Source organism: Dermacentor andersoni, chromosome 8, assembly GCF_023375885.2.
Source record: "Dermacentor andersoni chromosome 8, qqDerAnde1_hic_scaffold, whole genome shotgun sequence".
Classification (NCBI taxonomy): domain Eukaryota; kingdom Metazoa; phylum Arthropoda; class Arachnida; order Ixodida; family Ixodidae; genus Dermacentor; species Dermacentor andersoni.
The window spans coordinates 84,294,822-84,316,622 of record NC_092821.1 but is presented as its reverse complement, the minus strand read 5'-3'; the positions used below and the strand labels follow the sequence as shown (position 1 = coordinate 84,316,622).

At 44.4% G+C, this 21,801-nt stretch overlaps 1 protein-coding gene and 1 long non-coding RNA gene across 7 annotated transcripts in view; one reads left to right on the top strand and one right to left on the bottom strand.

Moving 5' to 3' along the window:
- The window catches only part of LOC129386730 (uncharacterized), a 106,109-nt gene extending 96,974 nt beyond the window's left edge, over positions 1–9,135 (top strand). For all 5 annotated transcript variants that reach the window (XR_011896072.1, XR_011896073.1, XM_072289794.1 and 2 more), the window contains 3 exons: positions 1,791–1,970; positions 7,505–7,642; positions 8,671–9,135. Coding sequence is in view for 3 of the 5 variants with exons in the window: in XM_072289794.1 (XP_072145895.1) it covers positions 1,791–1,970; positions 7,505–7,642; positions 8,671–8,889 (537 nt within the window). In the remaining 2 variants the exon portion in view is untranslated. The remainder of the gene's footprint in view (positions 1–1,790; positions 1,971–7,504; positions 7,643–8,670) is intronic.
- LOC129386731 (uncharacterized) overlaps positions 1–21,801 on the bottom strand; it is a 99,474-nt gene that overhangs the window by 65,587 nt on the left and 12,086 nt on the right. The gene's annotated exons all lie outside the window — the stretch shown is intronic.

The window sequence follows — 21,801 nt, the reverse complement described above, 5'->3', positions numbered from 1 at the left end:
GAATGCTCACATTGAACACATCACCACAAAACCATGCAAAAAACTTGGTTACCTGAAACGTCACTTACACCTTGCTAACACAGATACCAGACTTCGAGCATACAGTTCTCCTATCAGGCCTTCTTTAGAATATGCGTCAATAATTTGGCACCCCCATCAGTCTAATCTCACGAACCTACTCGAATCAGTTCAAAATAAAGCTGCGCGGTTCATCCTAACTTCATACTCGCGATATCAAAGTGTGTCCGCCTTAAAGAAATTACTTAATCTCCCTTCACTTGACATGCGCAGGAAATTATCACGGTTGACCTTCTTCCATAGCCTTTACCACAGCAACATTGCATTCGCTCGAGCCCATATTCTTCCCGCTCCCCACATCTCTACCCGCACAGACCATGTTCATAAAGTAAAACCTATATTTGCCAGGACTAACGCTTATCAAAATTCGCCTCTAGTTTTATCTATTGCCGAATGGAACTCGCTACCTGCAAACATTGTCTCGCTTACGGAATCATCATCATTTCATGCAGCACTGCTAACCTTTTTAGAGTGTGTCAATCTGTCAGAACCCACATTTTCTTGAATATTTACTTGGACAGCGTTTTCAAGTGTTTGGCATTGTGTAAAATTCATTCCGTTTCATCTGCTATGTATCTGTGTAGGCTGTTTACCTAAATGTTTATTTGATTGTATCCTTAAACTCGTGTTCCGATGGGTACTGATTGTTTGCATCACATTTTAGGTTCTTCTGCGTGTTTCACACTACTAAACGTTGTATAAATTTCGTTAACTTTTTCCTTCTTTCTTTCTTTCTTTTTTTGTTTGCTTCTGCTAGATGTTTTTTATGGTTCCTAATGCCTTCATATATTTACATTGTACAGATTTCACTCATGCTTGAACTTTTTCGTCCCCCCCTCTGTAATGCCCTAATGGGCCCTTAGGGTACTCAAATAAATAAATAAAAAAATAAATAAGATATTCTTGCGCGGCGGAATACAATTCCAGACACACCTGTCTGAATATTGGCGGTTTAAAAATTTAGAGTTCGTGATACGTTACATGACCTTTGTAGATGCGCATTCGATACCGCGAATGACATTGCGGGCGAGCATACGAAGCGGAGCACATAACTGAGCACATATCGAGGGTCTTTCGCATTTACTACTGGCTCTGAGATCTACAGCTTCTCCAACGGGGCAAAAACATTTAAGTTGGAGTTTAGTACAGCGAAAGACTCAGCCTTCGCTTTTTTTGCACTGTAATTACAACACACTGCAAACTTATTTTGTCAAGGTTTTGTTGTCGTTCATATCCAAAGTAACATACATTGAACATTACAAAAAACACATGGCTTACAAGAAAGCTAATGCGCTCGCCACAAATATATTCATATTCAAACAGTCACTCAATCATCGCGACCAGTAATTGATACTTAAAACCATGGTGTCGAAAACATTAAGCAACCAAATGTTCAGTTTTGCTCTACGATGAGCCTGGTACAAAAAATAAATCTAGCGCTAAATTCCGCCATTTTGATCGCTCTATCTTTGGCAGCAAAGAACCGTACATCGATCAAACTTTACACATAGAGAGGTTCAGAAGAAACCTAGGAACTGCTTTTCGCTGGCTCAGCTGTTTTTATCGGCCCGCTGCGCCTAGCTTTCGTCTGTCCAATATGTTAAAGAAATGCTCCATTACTCTACCTGAGAATGCCATATATATATTTGTGTGTGTGTGTGTGTGTGTGTGTGTGTGTGTGTGTGTGTACCATCTGTTGATCTTTTCGTCAGGGAGATGCGGCGGTCCTTGCAAATTGTCTTCGTCAGGCTCAAGACATCCAAAGTCCCCTTGCAATTTCTTTTACACTAAAAGCCCGGATGTATCAGCCTGAAGTAAAACGGTCCATCGACGAAACGATGTACAAGAAATGCGTTCCCGGAAATTTTTCGCAGGACGTGGATCCCATTGAGGTATGTTGCACGGCCACACCGATCGCCGCTACTCTTCCTCAGCAAAGTGGTTATTTAGGTGTTTTTTGTATTCGTTTCGTAAATCTTCACAAAAAGTGTATATATATATATATACACAGCTGTGTTTATCGGCCCGCTGCGCCTAGCTCTCGTCTGTCCAATATGCTAACGAAATACTCCATTACTCGGCCTGAGAACACACACACACACACACACACACACACACACACACACACACACACACATATATATATATATATATATATATATATATATATATATATATATATATATATGTGTGTAATCAGCTAGCGCGAATGCAATACGACGCTACGTACGCATGAATTCACCAGAATGGTATAAATCTATCAAAGCTGCACTGATAGCAATTGCAGTGCTCAGTATTACAGATCAGCATTTTATACGGTGTCGTAGTTCTACGTGTAGTCAACATGGCACGACGCTGCACGCGAGACAACCAGTAGTACACAGTAGCACTGGCACCCTGCTGTCACCAGGCGTGTCACAAAATTGGCGCAGGGAAGAACGCAGCCAATGGCGTTACTGGCGTTACTCTACGGACGACAAGATGAGGAATACGGAGAAACCTTCGGAGTTTGCCACCGTTGATCAAATGATCAGGTAGATTTAGCTTGACAGTTACGCTTGACAGTTCAAACCTGGTGCCGTGTAACGTAAAACTGTTCCAATATGTTGTTATTCCTTTCTCCTGGCGTAAGCTTTTGGTCGCCACCGAAGGAAGCAACGGGCAGTAATCAGCAGCATTCTTTTACGAGTTCAGTCAAATGATATCGACGTTCATGGGAGCTCACATCCACTAGCCTTTCACACAGCTTAGGATTGCCTACTTTCAGCGATGTTAATTATCTAAGTGGCCGTCGTAGAGGCGAGGAGCACGCTCAAGTGCATTCGTTTTCGGTAGGGCCGAAGCAGCGAAGTGAAAGTAGATTCCCGGATGAGGAAGGCGGCGCCCTCGTCTGCGATTGGTCCGCTCTCCCGTACTTAGTTTGAGGTTCCTGGTCAAGAATCGCGCCTCCTTGATCGAAGTTTAAAAATGGAACTAAAACGAATGTTAATCGGAGGACAGTTGGTCAGTGCGTTGTTGTATAATTTCCCAAAGAGCTCTGCTACGTTATATGCAACGCGACAAAGTTTACTACACGCAAATATCCTCTCCGGCAGCTCCTAGCAGTCCGTGCCAAAGCAATCGATGCCCAACCGCCTTCTATTCTTTTAGAAACCAGGCATTCTTACGCTATTAAAAAAAGATCTGTTTTGTTCGGCGTATTAATGCATCTTTAACACGTACACGTCACTTTCAGGCGGTGAGTTCTCGCGGTTTTGTGAGGTCGCGTGACAGACTGCTGAAGTAAGCGCCATCCGCAAGCATATCGTCAGTGCAGAGGGCTAACGGCAAAGAAGGCGCCGAATCGGAAATAACTACTTTACTTTTCTTTTGTCCACTGGTGCATAATTACAATCTAGACGTCATTTCAAATGGGGAATCATCGTGGTTCTCAAGCCTCGCATGACTGATAGGCTACATGGAGGTGGGCCAACAATGTTTTCACTAATCGTGGAGGGCCAAATGAAGACTTGAAATAGAAAGAGCTGTGAATACTTCCCGTTATACCACCACTGTAATCGTAGTAGGCAGTGGTATTCACGCCGCTCGTAAGCACAGACGTTGGCTGTGTGCGCAAAGTTCTTGCATGTTGCGGAAACAAGCAACTGAGCTGTTGCTACGGAAACGAGAAAACCTTGCTAGGCGGTACGTCCTGCAATCTTATATTTTTTTTTCTTTGCAGCCAAGTGCGCTTTGCATCCCTCTGCGCTTTCTAACCATTCACGAGCTGGTTGCGCACGCGCTGTCAATAACGAGAAAGCACGATGGTGGCGGCGCCAATATGGCGCGGATTGCGTGTCGTATGCTCACGCAGTTGACATCGCAATAAACATTGGTTCAGTTCATTCAGGCGGAGAAGGTCAATCCGGTATCTTTTCCGAGAGGATAAAGCAAGGAGTTCAATAAATCGCAATGGTGAGTTAGTCAGTGAGCGATCTTGTCACAACCGGACATAGTTCCAACTCATTTTCGGTGACATTAATGGAAATATTAAAATTTGTTACCGCAGTCAATTCATAGCGCTTCATGCGAAACTGTCAGTTTTTATTGTGATGACAAATTTTAATGCACAGTACCTTCTTTTCTGCAATACCCCGCTATCTTATTAGCACAAACATCCAATCAAATATTTTCTCGGGCTTATCGGCAAAGAAATAATTGCATTTTACTCTACCGCGATTGCTATATTAAGCTCAAGTGCTTCTGTATTGCAATAGGTTTGTTGCATATTTTAGCGTAGCGCGAGAACTCTTGCAGACCTTTTCAATATGTGATAAAATATCATGAAGCTCCTAAAAGTAAGATTCAGGAGATTTACATACACTGTCATGATGCAATATGTCCCATAGAGGCATCAGTCATATGTACTTCAGTAGAAAATTGTAGCTGCGTGTAATTATCGCCGCAGGGACGTCAAATTACGTGACAGGCGTTATGCAAACCGCATGGTATGGGCAGAGTCTGCCCTCATTCGTCCCTAGAGTCAGGTACCAGAACCATTAAGCTTCACAGCGTTGTTGTCCCATATTTCCCAAGGAAGGTCTCGTGGCAACATTGTTCGAAATAGTATAACACTCGAAACCGCTCTTAAAAGGGTTGCGCCAGCCTAGACATTTCTGTCCAGCGATGGTAATTCGGAGTCACAGAACTTCGCCGTCACAGTGTGTGAGTGAGTAAATACTTCATTCGAAACCAATGTTGACCTTGAGTTGGCGCGGCCGCGCGACCCTGGACCCTAACAACTTCTTCAGCTCTCTTGATTAGCTTTACTTGCTGGTCAGGGTGGAGGCACTGCAACACGGCCTTCCACTGCTAACTATTACTTATATCGTGATTCGTGTGGTCTCGTAATGTTGACGGCAACAAAATATTGAACTGAACCAGTTTTTTGTTGCACTGATTACAGGTATTAAGATATTAGTACGGATTTTAGTAGAAATAGTCTACGGGGTAGGGATCAGTCAAAAGTGAAAAAAATTGGCGAGTTGGTATGGAAGCATGGCTAAATTCACATCGCGAACTACTGTGACGCAACCTAAGGCACAAGAAAAGACAGGACACGGCGTTACTTGCAACGGAAAGTTTATTCGGAAGGTCACAGATTATGTAAACCCGACATGTGGCTATGTCATCAAGCGTCAGGGTGATGGCACAAAAACAGATATAAATAAAAAACAAACGAAAAAACAAAAAAATGTCTATTTATCATTGTTTGTTATCGATCTTAGGGATAGGTACGGGTCTGGCCGCAAGATTTTGTGGCTACAGAAATACAGGTATGTATCTGTGTCGGAAATGTAAAAAAAAAAGACAGGTGTGTATCTGGCAGGGGACATTTCTTTTATGAATTTTATTATATACACAAAGTCTATAACTTGAAGCGCAATATAACTGGCGCATTTTGTCGCCAGTACAGCACCCCTGGATAGCTTAGAGAATCTATTCCTTACCTTATCGGTGTAGAACCTTGATCAGTACTGCGACGCTGTTATAGGCGATAAACTACACGACGTTTACAGTATATCGCAGATGCCTGTGAAGAGCTGAGCAGACCCAATATTGTTTAGTCAGCTGAGGAAAAATATTTCTTCCTGTCAGACTCACTTGGCGTCACGATCTAGGATGCATATTAGCACCACATGCAAATCCGCAGTTTAGGAATACTTCAAGTATGGGCGAGACCACGAGCCAGATCGCGTTAACTTCAGCAGAGACGCCGACCATATGGACGTGCTGGCTCTTCGCCGTTTGCAAAGGCAAACGAGTTCTGCATAGGCCAGTACGGTAGAGCGAGAATCAAGAAAAAGGCAATTGTCGTCCATCCCACTGTAGCACGAAGCTAGGGAATAAAGCAGTGGGTTTCTCAAAAGCTTCATAGTTTCCTTTCAAGCTTCGTGCTACAATTGAATGGATGACAATCCTCTCTATTACACTCGCCAATAAAGTCTGCTCAATATCACAGCAGATCCCAAGACCTTACGTTTTACCGAGGGTCGGTGCTATCAACGGCACAACGGGCCATGCTAAAATCACAGAAGAAGTGCAGGTAGCCATAGGCTTGGCGTTTTTGGAGGCGAAGCGCTGAGCAAAACTGGTTTTCAAAAAAGTGTGAGTTCCGTGGTTGAAAAGAAACGAGCGTCTAAAATTTACAAAGAACTGCACCTGAAAAACCAGAAAAAAGTCGGCGACCACACCCAATGTAATTGGAAGTTAAATTAAATGACCCAGTTTAATCATTAGAAGGCAAAAGAAGAAGCGACAGCAAGTAAGGTACAAAGTTTGGGCACAAGAATGTTCATATATGATTACCTTGCAAAACAAAAATCTAAACAAACTCCTTGACAGAATACATTGACCGTGTCTTGCTTTTCGAGTCTTGAAAAACAATGCCAGGATGATCATCAATATAACACCTTAGGAAACAGCCCAATGCAGAAGCGCGAGTATTCAAAGCTAATAGGAGCGTCAACAGGGCGTGAGCGGTTGGGAGCGGGATTTCCGGATGAACAAAAATGTTCGGCTTAATGGTGGAAAAAATGTGGAAAGCGACAGGGCGCGGTCTTCGCTGTACAAGATAACTTGATACCAGAGAGAGAGTGACAACTATTTTTGAACTGCGGTTTGTTAAGCCGCAAGGCTCCCCAGGGGGTGAAAATGAATCTGTCGTCTTCCTGCTTCGTATGTCTGATTCTGGGGTGGGGGGAGGGGATGTTTCTGGGCAATTGGCCATCGCCGTTTGGTTGCCTAGTTTTTGCCGCAACAGCTTCAGTGATGTTGCGTGCTCAACCTGCGGATAATTGTCGCTGCAAGTGTAACAGGTGGTTGTGATGCGCTGACGGCTGTTTCGGAAATTGTTCGATAGTAAGCTATACCAAGGAGCTACCTCGGTTCGAAAATGAGCAAATACGTGCTGCTCTTTCAATTGTTCCTTCGACATACGAATCTTCCTCACCAAGCGGTTTATACGAACAAGCTGGCGCCGGGCGCTAGTTTGTGATACGATTCGGTGTCGACTGTAGCTCGAATAGTCCTCACACATGCTAGAGTAAAGAATTTTTCATGCACGATTCACGGCAGCCGCCTACACGGAGCGTCTATACCAGAGGCGCAGTAGCTTAATGGGATCTCCTGTCGTCGTTGCGCCTGTTGTTGTTGCGAAGAACGCGCGAAGAGCAGTGAAAAAGACCTTCGGGTACATGCTTATAAGAGCACCTAAATTGTTATTATTATTTTGTATTTTATTTCTGAGAAGTTTCAAATAGCTGCTTTAAGAATGTGGTCAGCTTGATCAGCCGTAATACGCCCTGAACATCGGACCATGCAGCTTTCATCAAAGAGTCTAAAGGTATGCGTGCCTTCAGCACTGCCCCATTTTTTTTTCTCCTAGTTCTGCGATCTCGTCAAGAAAGGCTACGTCAGTGGGCCGTCCTTCGTGAATGTTGACAAAACGATTATTTCTTTCGTAACAACACCGGAAAGGACCACAGTCGTCTACTTCGACAGTACAGACACGCTTCGTGTAAAGGTGAGTCCTGCGGCCAATAGTGAATATAGTATGAGCCAAAGGCTCTCTGGCCACGTGCAAATGCACCTGGAGTATAGGTGTAGTACATAGAGGTCACACATATACTCTGACAAATTTCAATTTGACACTGTATTCGAAGTGAATCTGTTTTGACATTTAAGAAGCTCAACTTTCTTTGCAACTTTCCCGAGCATGCTTGGAATATTGGAGGCGCAGTTACGCATCTTTGACCTATTCAAGCATAATTATGATCCCTTATGTGCTGCTATTAGCAACTTTCAGATTTCTAAGTACTGCAGATCATAAAAGACGCGCTTCAATGTAGCATCACCAGAGATTTCTCGATAAAATGAAAAAAATCGTTACTATATTTAGCACACTACGTTCTGTGATAACATATGCATTGTTAACCATAACGACATACCGTTGAATAAAGGCGCAAACCCGTACTTGACAGGACAATCTTCTTTCGAAGTGCAAAAACATTTCAGCCCCTTTACCCTACACTAGAGGTCCCTTTGAAGGAATAATAGCAGCGCACGACAACCTAAACGCAACAAACGGCCGGTCCAACGAAGATAATTTTCAAATATGGAGGACTGTAAAGCGTTGTTGCAGTTACATCTGTAATATTCGTCACGTCACTTCACATGGATTAAAATTTTTGCGCCCAATGAGATCAGCCATTGCTTCGTACTCGTCAGTGATAAAAACTAGTCACTGCATAATTAGCGTTGCTCATATATTACACAAAGCAAGAAGTACTTCTTCAACGCTTCAAAACATGAACTAAAAGCCGTTTACACTTCTCTCAATTCTTTCAGTTCGGTGCATATGCGCGCACTGTTGTGATAAAACATGGCGATTTCCTTTTTATTGAGTTTTTGCCGAAGATGCACGCGTCCTAGACTTCTTAATTTTACCAAATTAGTATGGTAATGTTCTGATAGAAAAACAGCCTATTTATATTTTTGCTTTTATTTGATATAATAACATTTCGCGCTCACTACGGCATTGTTTCTCTTCAGATCTGTCAATTGAAATACCAAGCACTGCATCTCACCGTAAGCCTAGCTCCTTACGACGTGAATTACGACTTTGATTCATTCTATTGCAACAGCGTCAGCAACTTCTCAAGGACTGTACACATCGCGACGACTGTTTTAGACTTTCTTAAGAACAGTTTCACTGACGGCGCAAGAAAACTTGCTTGCAATGCTCTTGGAAGACCTATTTTTGGCCGATAAATTCGACCTTACTTTGGTGTTGTGTCATCGTCTCTTGTTGCTGTTGTTGGGTACAGCATTGCAAATTCTAAGCGTAAGTGAAGTATGTGTTCATGATTGTTACCAAAATGTCGCTGTCGTCTTTGACTATGCATTATCACACCGGCACGGTACAACTCCGCCATAATCGTACTCACGCCAAAGACCGGGCGTGGTAACATGACACACAATACCTTTATTCAATTAAACTGAGATACTTCAGCGTGACGAGGTAGCCATCCTTGTTTTTTGTCATTTCTTCAACTTCTCCCAACCTTTCCTTTTCTCCCTTACACTCTCCCTCCTTTAAGTATCGCCCCTACTGGGGTTATACGGAAATGCCCGAACAAAAATAACTGTTGATTAACCATTGATGTATTGTTGGTCAATTTTTGAAACAACGGATTTCAACAAATTTTCAGAAGCAATTGAGTTCACTCAAGCCTTGCACAACAATATTACCGTTGAGTGTTCTCAATAAACAATTGGGTAATTTGTGTCGATTTTTCTAGTTGTTTTTATTGTTGTGTAGCAGTTGAGTCCAGTATGCAATAATTAGGACTCGCATATGAAGACATTCCAAACATTTATTGCCATGCGTTCCAACCTCATTCCTGTCACTTTGCGGCAGGTTGGTTCTTCTTTCGCCTCGCTTTCATTAAAAGAAAGTAATGTGTGACCGATTGGGTGGAATCGAACGTCGGCCGTCAAGCCCGGTACTCTAACCAATAGGCCACGTTCGCGCGCCTACTCCTCTCATTCGAAAGCCAGTAACCTCTGAAATGCTTGGCGCGTGCGCCGCGTGCCACTTCCTGGTGCTGTCACTGCAGCTGGCGCTTTGAAGCGCCTAACTCCGGGACCACCCCACTTTCGTAGCCATTTTCGCTACGCAAAATTTGCAACGTTAGACTAGATCGATGACCGCCCAAGTTCATACCGATTTATTTCTTCGCCGGTGTACAAATGTCATCGCCATTTTAACACACACTAGATGACATAACCATTGGTACGATCTGAAATGATCACGTTTTGGGAAGCAGAAGAACGCGAAATTCACTTGCAAACACGGTGACTAGGCGCATGTGGAGTTCCCCAAATATAGACACGGTGGCAGCGCAGGCGGCGATAAGACAGGTTCCGACAGGCGACGAGGCTAGCTTCGTGCATCGGACGCGCTGTGGGAACCGTAGCATGGAAGCGCGCACACGCTACATACATACACAGGTGAGGTCTTCGAATTTCCTGCGACGTACCCTCTGTCCGTAAAGCAAACATAGTTTTTTATGCAATGTCTGTGGTACTAGAGATCAAAGAACAAACGCGCTTTGAGATCGCAGCGCGTAGCCGCTATAACCATTGACTTCAAAGAGCTTCAGATTCAGCAACGGCCGTAACAGTATCACAGCTAATCGCTGTACCTGCGGCTGCTCCCATCTCTCGCCTTGCAAGAATGCGATTTATTTGAGCCTCGCCGAACTGTCGTCCTCTCATCTACGAGGTCTGCAGGTCTCGTATGTTCAGTTAAGAACACCAAAGGGAAATGAAAGAAATACAGGTAACGGACTCTTATCATACCTCATTTGTCACCTCGTCATCTGCAAAGGCGCTGCAAACTATTTTCGAAGCGTTATTTTTGTAAAAATAGCAAAACTAGTAGCTATATTTATTTCTAGGTGGCGCTACAAACGTCAAGGTAGCGTTAAGGTGTGTATGTTTGCGCGCAAGCGGTTGCAACCGAGCTTCATTTTGCGCACTTTTCAACAGTAGACACGGTTACTGCTAGTTTCGTAGTCACATTTTTGATCGTAGTATTTATTGTTTACGCTACAAATTAGGTTGTTCTTAAAAATTTATGAACATTAGTTGATGAAAAAATATTGCTAATTATTTAGCGGTTTTTCAGTGCCGTTATAGTGTGTTTGAAAGGTTTTTATAACTGAATAGAATAGTGAAGCTGTGAACAGCTTTCGGACTCAGTTACTTAGTAGCAGTTGTGCAGTTCTTCACGCCTCGTGCTTATTGATGAAAGTATCTTTTTTTTCTTTTCGGACATCATGACGCACATTTTAGTGAAATGCTTTAACGACGATAAGTGGGACGTTTATCCGCTAAAGTGCTTGGCTCACCCAGCTACTAGTCTTCGACTGATGTGCGAGACTGTTTGTTTTGATGAGTTGCGCGGCAGAGGTCATGATGCCTGTTGGAGAGAAGGCACCCCGAAACAGTCGCAGCCGCAGTTCTGAAGATAGGTAAGTAATGTCGTTTTCTTGGGCACGTAGCCTTTTTTTTTCTATTTTGACGTTGACGAGCGTGAGATGTTAAGCACACCGTTCACTTTCTTCAAGCAAACCGTATGCACCGGAGCGAAAGCGCGCGATACTAGCGCTCGCTGCCGCCGTCACTTCGTTTGAAACAATGGTAGGCGAAGAGGCAGCGGCGTCCCAGGTGCGTAAAATTGCATTGCTTCATTGGTTCCTGTCTAATAGCATTTCCTTAATTTATATGAGAGAACATAATTTGAGCATAAGGATTGGCTTCTCTGCGCAGTTATAATTTTGTACTGTGGCCACGTCATCTTTCATGGGGGCTCACGTGGGCTCTCTAAGCGCTTGTTATCGCGTTCCGATACGTGAGAGGCGCGCTGCCTTTCAAGGTATTTAGTCAGGAACTACGAGATTAGAACTGCGACAAATGACTGTGCAGCAGGTGTGCAGCTGTGGTACGCTTGTACCACACTCGTACCGGAAGGCAGTGTTGCACTTCACGCTTACGCATTTCGTAGCTATGGCCGCCATGGGAATTTGGGGCTCGAGGTCATGCATATGATCCCTGCAGCGGCCGCATTCCAAAGGAGCGGAATTCAAAAACGCTCGTGCATTTTGCATTGTATGCACGTAAAAATTTCCAGGAACTCAAAATTAATACGCAGTCCCCAACTACGACCTGCTTCATAATCAGATCATTCCTTTGGCACGTGGAACATCAGAATAATTTTTTTTTCCGTAGGGGCTCATCGTATACCATACGGTTAGTGTGATCACTTTTTGTGCCGTAGCAGGTAAGCGCGCCTCGATTTAGGTTTCGGCTAATGATGGGGTGCACAGCGAAATATATTTCGCCTCTTTGGGGTTTGCGGAGAATGGCCAACCAATTAGTCACAGCTTCCGCGCGGTGACTGTACACGTATACACAGCCCAAATGAAAAGAGGTGTGGTGACGACGTCGGCAAAGAACACAGCCGCCGACGGGCTCACCTTATCGCCTATCACCGTGAAAACTACCGCAGTAAGCATGTTTATCTAGCCCGGCGGGTTGCCTTGAAGGTGTATTGTACAATTTTAATAGGCGATAACCGAAACATGCCACCGTTCTCTGCTGCCTCTTTTAGTTGGATCGATCCGAATGTGCGTTGCTTGGAGAAGCGAAAGGAGCGCCAATTGGGGCGCTGTCGCCTCGAGCTAAGCGCCGCACTCGAGCACCATTTGCGTGGTTAAGAATGACGCGTGCATGAAGCTAGCTCACTGCGCGGACGCTACCGCGCAAAACGCGCAGGGGCGTGTACGCGACGTTCTGCACACAAATCGCGCGGGATGATCGGAGCCACGCCGGAGCGGCTAGTACTTCATTAAATTTTAATCGTGGTGAAAGACGTGTGCTAAAGCTTGTATATATTTACGTGAAGTCATTTGTTTTAAGTCTGTTATTTCGCCTTCTCACAGTCAGCCGTAGCTCTTCCCGTGATGTGCTAGTGTGTGAAACATTTTGATGTAACACATTCAGATGTCTTCTGTGTATTCACACGCAAGCAGCTTCAAGTGTTCATGTGTTCAAAGTTGGTTGTTACAAGGGTATGCTTAAGCCCTGCCTTTTGAGTCTCTTTGCCTTCTAGTCATAAACTTAAGTCGAAAATGAAGACCACAATGATCGTTTTGATTGAATTCATAGGTATAGGTTTTTCACATGTATTTACACTGCTAGAGTGCTGTAGGTACTAGCCTATGTCTCCAGCGTCGATGTTGTGGTGCCTTATGTACTGTAATAATGTTTCACTTGCACGCATCTCTAGTGTAAATAAAGGTACTGCAAGTTTATCAGTCTCTGCTTTGATTTTTATTGTGCTTGGGAAAGTTATGAGCAGGCTCCGGGGCATGCAAATGTGAACAGCAAAGCAATTTCAATATATGAATAAAAATCCACTAGCCCAACGAAACATCAATCATATTTCAATGGCGACTTCTGAAATCTCAATGCCATCTCAACTGTGCCACAATATGTTTTCAGTGTTGCGGCAACAGTAACTCAACAACAGGTCAACAGAAATACCACAACGTCAGGTCAACACAGAATCAATGGCAACTCAAGAACCATTTAACAAAACAAACACAACGGGCCGTCTAAGCACAATGGACTTTATTCAACATTGAGCTACCCAATGGTGTTCCATATAAATTTAAGCGGCCAATACTCAAGATTCCTCAACACTCAACCCTACAATTCTCCAACAAACTCTCAATTGTTCCCAATAAAGAACTCAACTTTTACCAACAATATTTCAATGCCTTCTCAATATTTCTTTGTACGGGTACGTTGCTCACAGCTAAAGCCGGTACAGCTGCGCAGGCGTAAATTGACAAACTTTTTAGTGGAGAAACTGCGCAAGTTCTGTACTGGTAAACTGCATTTCAATCGGATTAGAATCTCGCTGTGTTACAAGCACAAGAAAGGCTTAGCTTTCAAAAAGAAATTACCACGCAAACTTCTTGATGTTACAAAAAATAATTTATTCACATTGATAACAGTCGTAGGTAGAGAAAATAAGATCGCTTGTCTTGATTTCATGTAGTCCATGAGTTGCGATCGTGACACAAGTGTTAATCGTATTTTTGTTCTTCTCGGAGGCGAGCCTTAAACCACAACATAATGGTGTCAGCGTTAAGAAACGGGAAAGGAACGTGCATTTACGCTCATGGTTAAATAGGCGCTCAAATATTGAGCGTGCCTAAAACGTCTCCTCTGTTTCAAATCATAGTTCCGGTTTCCCCTTCGCCACCATACTCCACGATCACTTTGCCGGATAAGGGGTGCGATTGCTCGCATCTTAAGCACTCGGGCGATTGATGAAACTCCACCGCGCCCACGTAGATGCAATTCTCGTTCACTGCCTGGGTCGGTGCCTTGCTTTGCGAACGAGCCGTTTCCGGTCTTCGTGGAAGTGGGCCGACGCTTTCGAAGACTATTGGTTAGTTTGTCGATGCCGAGCTTTCATGAAATTTTGTTGACGGGCCTGGGACTATTCCGGGCCAATATGCCGCTTGGCCTCTGCGAACACCTTCCTTCACTGCTTAGAATTTTCCACCAGAAACGCCGCCCCATCACCGCCCACGTGACCACTCAGGTGCTGGAAATGGCGCTCACAATGGAGCGCAGCAAACGTCGCTGAAGGGCGTCAAGCACAATGCTAAACAGGGTTTCGAGGAATACCAGTTCGTAATTAGGCGCCCCGTCACTCTAGTCCGGTGGAAATATAATTAAAAGAAACGAATCTCAAGCTGTCACATCAACATGCATTTGTGTCATTTCAATTAAAAATTGAGCATTCATCGCTACTCTGCTGTATTGTTCATATTTTACTGCGGTTGTTTCAGCCCAAGTATTATATTTTCTTCTATGTAAAATCTGGCAAAAAAATTGCTGCACTTTTCTAATGCAATTTTTTCATACATCTTGCACAACCCTGACAACGGTAATGCAAATGCAATGCATTTTCACTGGCACTAATTGAGAGGCAAGAGGATGTGTGCACTGCCACTTTGTTTAATTATAGTTATTGATGAAGAATATAAGATCATAAAGCTCGATCATGGAAAGAATTTTGTTTGTGAGTGATACCTAGACCACCTTCAAAAGAGACCATACTCACAACTGCGCGGTCACTTATTAGGATTTACCACATGAAGTATTGGTCGGTGAATGACATGAATGAGCGTATGACGTGAATTAGGACAAGTAGACGTTCCTTTGCTACCAGCACTCCGATGTCAGCAACTTTATATGGACAATGCGCATGAAGAATGTTCTCCACTTTCTGGAAGACGACTTCGACGATACTTCAAAAAAGTTCCCTTCCGTAGACCTCCAGCGATTTCCCGTCAATTCTACTTAAGGTTAAGTGAAAGTTGCTCCAAGTCAGAGTGGGCACATACACAATTCACTCATCTCGCTGGTCGCTAAATTGTTTCCGTGAAAGGCGTTCATTGAAAAGCGCCACATACCCAATGCATTTGTAGTGCAGCTTGCGAAAGCGTCGGATTGCTGTCATTGAGGAGGCCTTGAGACATGGATTCGATTACGCGCGCCACCGGAGATATTTAATGGATTCTTAAGCGTTAGCAGGCTTAGGGTCTTCGCGCATTTTTTTGGGCTGTCTGCCTATTTATCCATAATCATCCCGCTAGGTATGTTACTACATGTGATTAACACCGTTTTCCCGCCTGTTTGGCTGCGCAACAAAGAGATTCGTTACGTTCGGCTATTCATCGAACACCTTTCATGCCAACGTTTTCGAAAGCTGTGCAGAGTAAATACGCTAGTTATCTTCCGCTTTTCAATGAGCCTCTCGAGAACTTGGGTTACTGAGTACGTGGCACAAAGTGCACGGCAAGCAGCAGAACAATTATCGGCGTTCCCAGGCCCCGGAGCACAACAGTTTTAAGGTTTAAGGGCCCCGTGTCACAGAGAATCCGGTGTCGGCTTCCAGCATAGGAAGTCGTTCCGGCAAAACGATTTTCGAACAACTCATAACCAGGCCGTCCAACTAGCGCAATGAAGTTACTTAACCAATTGTACTTCTCAAGCTAGAAGACGTAGAAAAATTGTAAAGTACGACATACGCACAACCTACAGACATGAGAGCCCTCGGATTGTAATTTGAATGTAAGAGAAAACACATTCTGTTACGCGAAAACTCACACCCCGTTTCCTTCGTTTTAACCATTCGTAGACCAGCGACGGCGCGTTAATATCTAGGAGTCCACGGAACGACGTGCCCGCTTCCTCGAAACCCTTCTAGATGGCGCTCGCTTCCACCGTAATGCGGATAACGCAAGAGGCCACGTTTCTACCAGAAAGCCCACCTTCGTACATATCATTTGCCGCGGCTGTTTCCGGTAAACATCACGGTTGGACACGCTGCCATTTTGCCCGAAGGCGTGAGAAGCAGTCAGAGATATTTGAATGCTTTCGCGTTCCACTCCCAAAGGCGATGCTCAAGCGGCCTCCTAATTGTTTTGTCTGCGACCGCACGCGTGGATTTATCGGCAGCGTCACTGGATGGAGTAGCGTGGCCACAAGACGGAACGAGAGAAGAGCCTAATTTACGCTCGGCGCATTTTTACGCATTCGCACGCAGCGGCGTTTCCATGCACCTCGGAGCCCACGCACAGGCGTCGCGAAGGCTGCGCTAGATTGCGCCCAGTGTTCTTAGCGAAGCGCGAGTCCCGTTGTAGTAAACGCCTCACAGGCAACTTTTTTCTACAGTGGAGATAGGTTGTGTTGCTATATTGATCCAATGCTAACCCATTACCGCCGACAGTCATCGCGAGATGGGCTCTGCCACAATTCTTTTATATTCCTTTTTTCAGTTGAATCTACGCTCTCAAAGTACGAAATTTTAGTATGTTTAGTACTCGCCCTATAGCGTAGCTATTGTAGTGTTCTCCTTTACCACTACCTAATCCATCTGCCGTCGAATACCAATTTGCAAGCTTTACGACATGAGCTGAATTGGGGTGAGCAAGAAGCGGTAACGGTAACTATGGAACAATAACGCCATCGCAAAATCTCAGCCGTAACTCCGTCAACGTCCGTTGTCATCCTTCACGCTTCTTTACACTCCCGCTTTTACGGCAAGTTTGATGGCGCATATCTCCAATATGGCGTCATTCTGTCTGGCAATTCATTCCAAGTGGACACGCCCCACAAACTCACCGGCTACAATTCGCAAATTGATATATAATAAATATTAGTTCATAATATAATTAGTGACGTTTTGGTAATTACTTGACTCCGTGTTCTGATACTCTTGCTAGTAATGTCCGCTTCTCTGAATAAATAAAATCAAGGACTAGAATTATGTTATCTGCAGGCGGGTTATTTTTATCAGTTCCGTAAAACTTAAAAATGACGGCCCTGCAGAAATGAGCAGGCCATATATGCATGCAATCGAAAATCAGGCACCCTATTCAAGCCTGCACCACTATCACAAATATTTCCCATCCGGTAGCCTCTATTCTTGGAAAGTGTAATAGGGATGTTCGTGTAGCTGTGGCTAGGTATATAGCTGTATAAGGATGATTTCTTTGATACCTTCTGAAGATTTTCCATGACCATTCGTTTTAGCTGCTAAAAATTTCTGTATAGTGCGTCTTTTTAGGCGCATACAATTATTTTCTTAACTCACCCAATATTGTGCAAATTACCAATGGTTCCTTTATCCGCTATTAGAGGACAGTTTCCACGGCACGTTCAGCTACTTCAGTTGAATTGTCATTAGGGAGAATTCATTATAGTGGCTCTCAGACTTTACAGTTTCCGCAATCTTGCAAGGCCAGATGTTCACGTTGGGGTGCATTATTGCAATTGGGGTGTAATTGGTGTCACATGCTAAAGCTATTAGCACTTTCCTGCTAGCTCCCAATGTTTTGTATATAATGTATTTAAAATAAATATATAATAAAATATATTTTATCTTTTGTTTCTCCAATAAGTCTCACGGGCATGAGCCAAGAGTTTAGGCGACAAAAAAAAGCAGAAAGAATTAAAGCTGCCACAGAGATGTTTGCTCAGCCATGCAGGAATTTATAGATCCGGAGTGTTTTCTGAAGTTGTTCATAGGTTATCTTTATTCATTTGATCTGGACCATTTGACTAATTGGAGAATAATAGAAGTGGCCTAGTACCATCCAAATCATGGCCAATCCCCCGCGGTACGTGTATGCATTCATTGAAGAAAAACCAAACCAAACCCACGTCAGTGACCTGCGACAGGGGTTGTACCTCACCGCGATTTGCTTTCTCGTTTCGGTTTGTTCTCGCTCCCCCTATCCTTTAACATTTACCTGCCGGCTTCTTGACCAATCGCCTGTAGTGCGTAAGCGCCACAAATGAGGAACAACCAAGCAAGCAAACGACCGTCGATCAAATGAGAAGAAAAAGAAGCCAGGACTCAGCGAGGTCTCAGCCACGTGGGCATGGTTGCACGTGGTCACAGTTGCATACCCCACAAGTTGTATTTGTGCAAGCACAATTAACACCTTTAAATGTTAGCCTTAGAGAAATAATTCCGCTTCATAGCTCTGCAGGATCGCTCAAAATTGAATTTGCAGACATTTTTCCTAACAATGCAAAATTTCTGCCCACAACATATTTGAATGACCGTTTACAAGAATATTTGGCCCGTTTCAAAATAAATGTAATAGCGACTGATGCTTCTTCGTGTGAAGGGAAGGCAGGCGTGGGTATCTACCCACGATCCTTCGATTGGTCTTTTTCACTTCGCCTACCAGATTACACATCAATTTCTCATGCCGAACTTCTGGCAATAGTTATTGTCTTGAAGAAATTACCCGTTGATACTACAAGAATTATTATCGTCACAGATTCTCTATATGTATGCAGCGCACTTACTGCGATCAAGATCGGCAACATTGAACACGTTTTATTCATTAGCTCCGCCTCATTTAGGTTTAGTTCATATGGTATGGGTCCCAGGCCACCGAGACATTCATATTATTGAAATAGCCGATTCCTTGGCCCGAGCTTCTTTAACAGGCCCTGTGCTATCTGTGCTGCCGGCAACGGCGCACGTCACTGCAGCCAGATATAGACAATTTTCCTTGAGCGAAGACAAAACAGCCCTGTCATTAGCAAAATGTACAAATTTATCGTACCTAAATTACTCTTAGAACCGCAAATGGTGTCCTTACCGGAAATTCGAAGTTTCATTTACTAGGCTGAGTTGCCGTATTCCAACACTTAATTTTTACTTGCACATGTGTGGTCTGGCGGTATCCCCTCTATGCTACCTCTACAATGAACCGGAATCTATAGATCATTATTTATTATCTTGTCGGCAATTTTCTGTTCATCAAAAAATATGTCTAGAATCCCACTTTAAAATTTAAGATTGCCTTTAAAGAGCACTACTACTCTCTCCCTCGGAGCAACAGTATTGGGATACAGCCACAGGAACGTATGCCTAGCCATTTATAATTTTCTATGTGGCACAAAAAGAATGCCTTGTTAATAGTTCTTAGTTTCCACAATTGATTTACTTCTACTTCAGTCTACGAAATTCAAAAATATAAAAGCACAAATACACAGTTTAAATCCTTGTAGTATTGTTATTCAAAGATTTAGCTGACCCAAGTTTAAGTATGTTTTTTTAAAAGTTATTATTTTTTTAGTATTCCTATCAACGCAAGGTTTACTATAGTATTGATCACTAGTTTTACTCATGTATTCACAGTCTATTTTTCATCTTGGATTATATATTTATTTTACTTTTTGTGTTAGTTATTTATTAACGAAATACTTTTATTCATTCAATCATATTACCACCCGATTCGTGGCCTATCCCCCATAGTGGGTTTGTGCCATTTATTGAGGATTCATCGTCATCATCATCAGCCACGGCGTTTGCTCAAGGTTACTGCAGGATTGGGCCTCTTTCCAGCCACTTGAATGAATCTTCGTGATTGCGGCACCAGAGATCGGTAAGTGAACATTAAATATAGAGCTCAGTGTCAAGTCGAAGTAAGTGGGAAGGAAAGTCCGGTTTAATGATAACGATGTCGTCCAGATAACACAGGCATATCTGCCATTTGAGGCCACGCAAGATCTTGTCCATCATTCTTTCAATTGTGGCAGGCGCATTACACAGGCCACATGGCCATCACGGTGAATTCAAATAAACTGTCAGGTGTGATGAAGGCCGTTTTCGGACGGTCTGACTCAGCCACTGGCACTTGCCAGTACCCGGATCGTAAGTCTAAGGATGCGTGGAATTCGGCGCCTTGGAGGCAGTCTTGCGCGTCGTCAATACGGGGTAGCGGATAAACGTCCTTGCGTGTGATCTTATTAGGTCGCCGGTAGTCTACGCAAAAGTGAATTGTTCCATCTCTCTTTTTCACCAGCACTACAGGAGAAGCCCAGGGACTGCGCGAAGGTTGTATGACACCGCGTTGGAGCATGTCTGCAACTTGCTCAGCGATCAGGCTACGTACGCTCCGTGGCGGATACACGATACGGCCTGTGGCGTAGAGGCACATGGTTCCCAGTGTCGATGTGATAGACCGCAGTGGAAGTACGGCCTAAGCGAGATTGTTGTAGGTCGAATGACGTGCGAAAGCGGTTTAAAAGATGGACGATCTGGGCGTGCAGCGCTGGAGTGAGGTTGGGATCAATACACTGGTAAAATGATGGGTCACACGGCGGCGTGCGAGGAGAAACGTCAAGGGCCGGAGCGTCAACTGGAGGAAAAGCCGGGTCGTCAGGCACATCGTAAAGCAAGCTTGGCTCGATTTCGTCGGCATAACCAAGATAGCAGGGCAATGAAACAGCTTCGATATAGAAAGTGCGCTCGAACCTTGTCGAATGGCAAGAAGGGCAAAAGGAAGCAAGAAAGGATGGCGGCGAGCAACAAGCTTAGACGCCGTGAAAAGAACTGTAAAGTCGGAAAACCCAACGCAGGAAACGGGTACAAGTGGGGCAGAGTATGGAGGAATCTCCGTGTCGGCGGTGACGAACACACGCCCGGAAGTGTCATCAGTATCTTCAAAAATGTTGGTGCCGAATGGCGACAGCGCAAGTTCAGCACGGGCACAATCTATAACAGTATGATGAGGGGACAGAAAGTCCCATCCTAAAATCATGGCATGGGAGCAGCGAGGCAGAACAACGAACTCAATAAGGTATGAAGCGCCGCTTATAACAACACGCACGGTACGCTTCCCTAAGGGTTCAATCGGCGCAGCGCTTGCTGTACGTAATGAAATGGCTGAATAAGTCGTCGCGACTTTTCTAAGGGTAAGACGAAGTTGGTCCGAAGTCACTGATATTGCTGTTCCCATGTCTACAAGCGCATGAACGGCAATGTCTTCTACACAATCTTCAAGGACGTTCGCAGGAAAAAATGAGGTCTTGAGGAGTTCGCTGAGATCGCAGTTCTTGCCTCCGGAACTGCGGTCTTTAGTTTTCCTCTCGGATAGCTTCAGGACGACGGATAAGCGACGACAGAGAACGCCGACGGGGAGACGGATACCGACGGGTATTGTAGGGTCGGGAAAGAGGAGACGAGGCTTCTTCGAAGGGCTTGGCGGCAGTAGCAGAACGGGACGCAGAGTTGAAACCGTTACTTTGTGCCCTCGGAGAATCCGAAGGATACCATCCACGCCGGCGGTAAAGCCATACTACATGCCCAGGTAGGCCGCACGAATAACAGATAGGCCGATTCTCATGGGTGCGCCATGGATTGAGAACGGCGGGCGGAGACTGTTGGAAATATTGGCGAGGTGGGCGCTGTCAGGATTGGGGCTCAATCCCATCGCTCGAGATCCATTGCCAAGGTTGGAGTCCGGCATGAATTCGAAGGTAGCTAGCCCATGCCGTCGTCCAACTTAAACACGCTGAGGACGTTGATGAAGGGAAGAACTGCTTCTCATCGAGAACGAGGAAAATGGGTTTACTTACAGAAAATTAAATCAGTCTAACATGACTGGTTAAGAAAAAGAGTGTCAGTCCAACATGACTGCACGAGAGAAAGTGTGTCAGTCCAACCTGACTGCACGAGAGAAGTGTGTCGAGCCTCCGCACAACAGCCGTTTTTAACCACTCGGT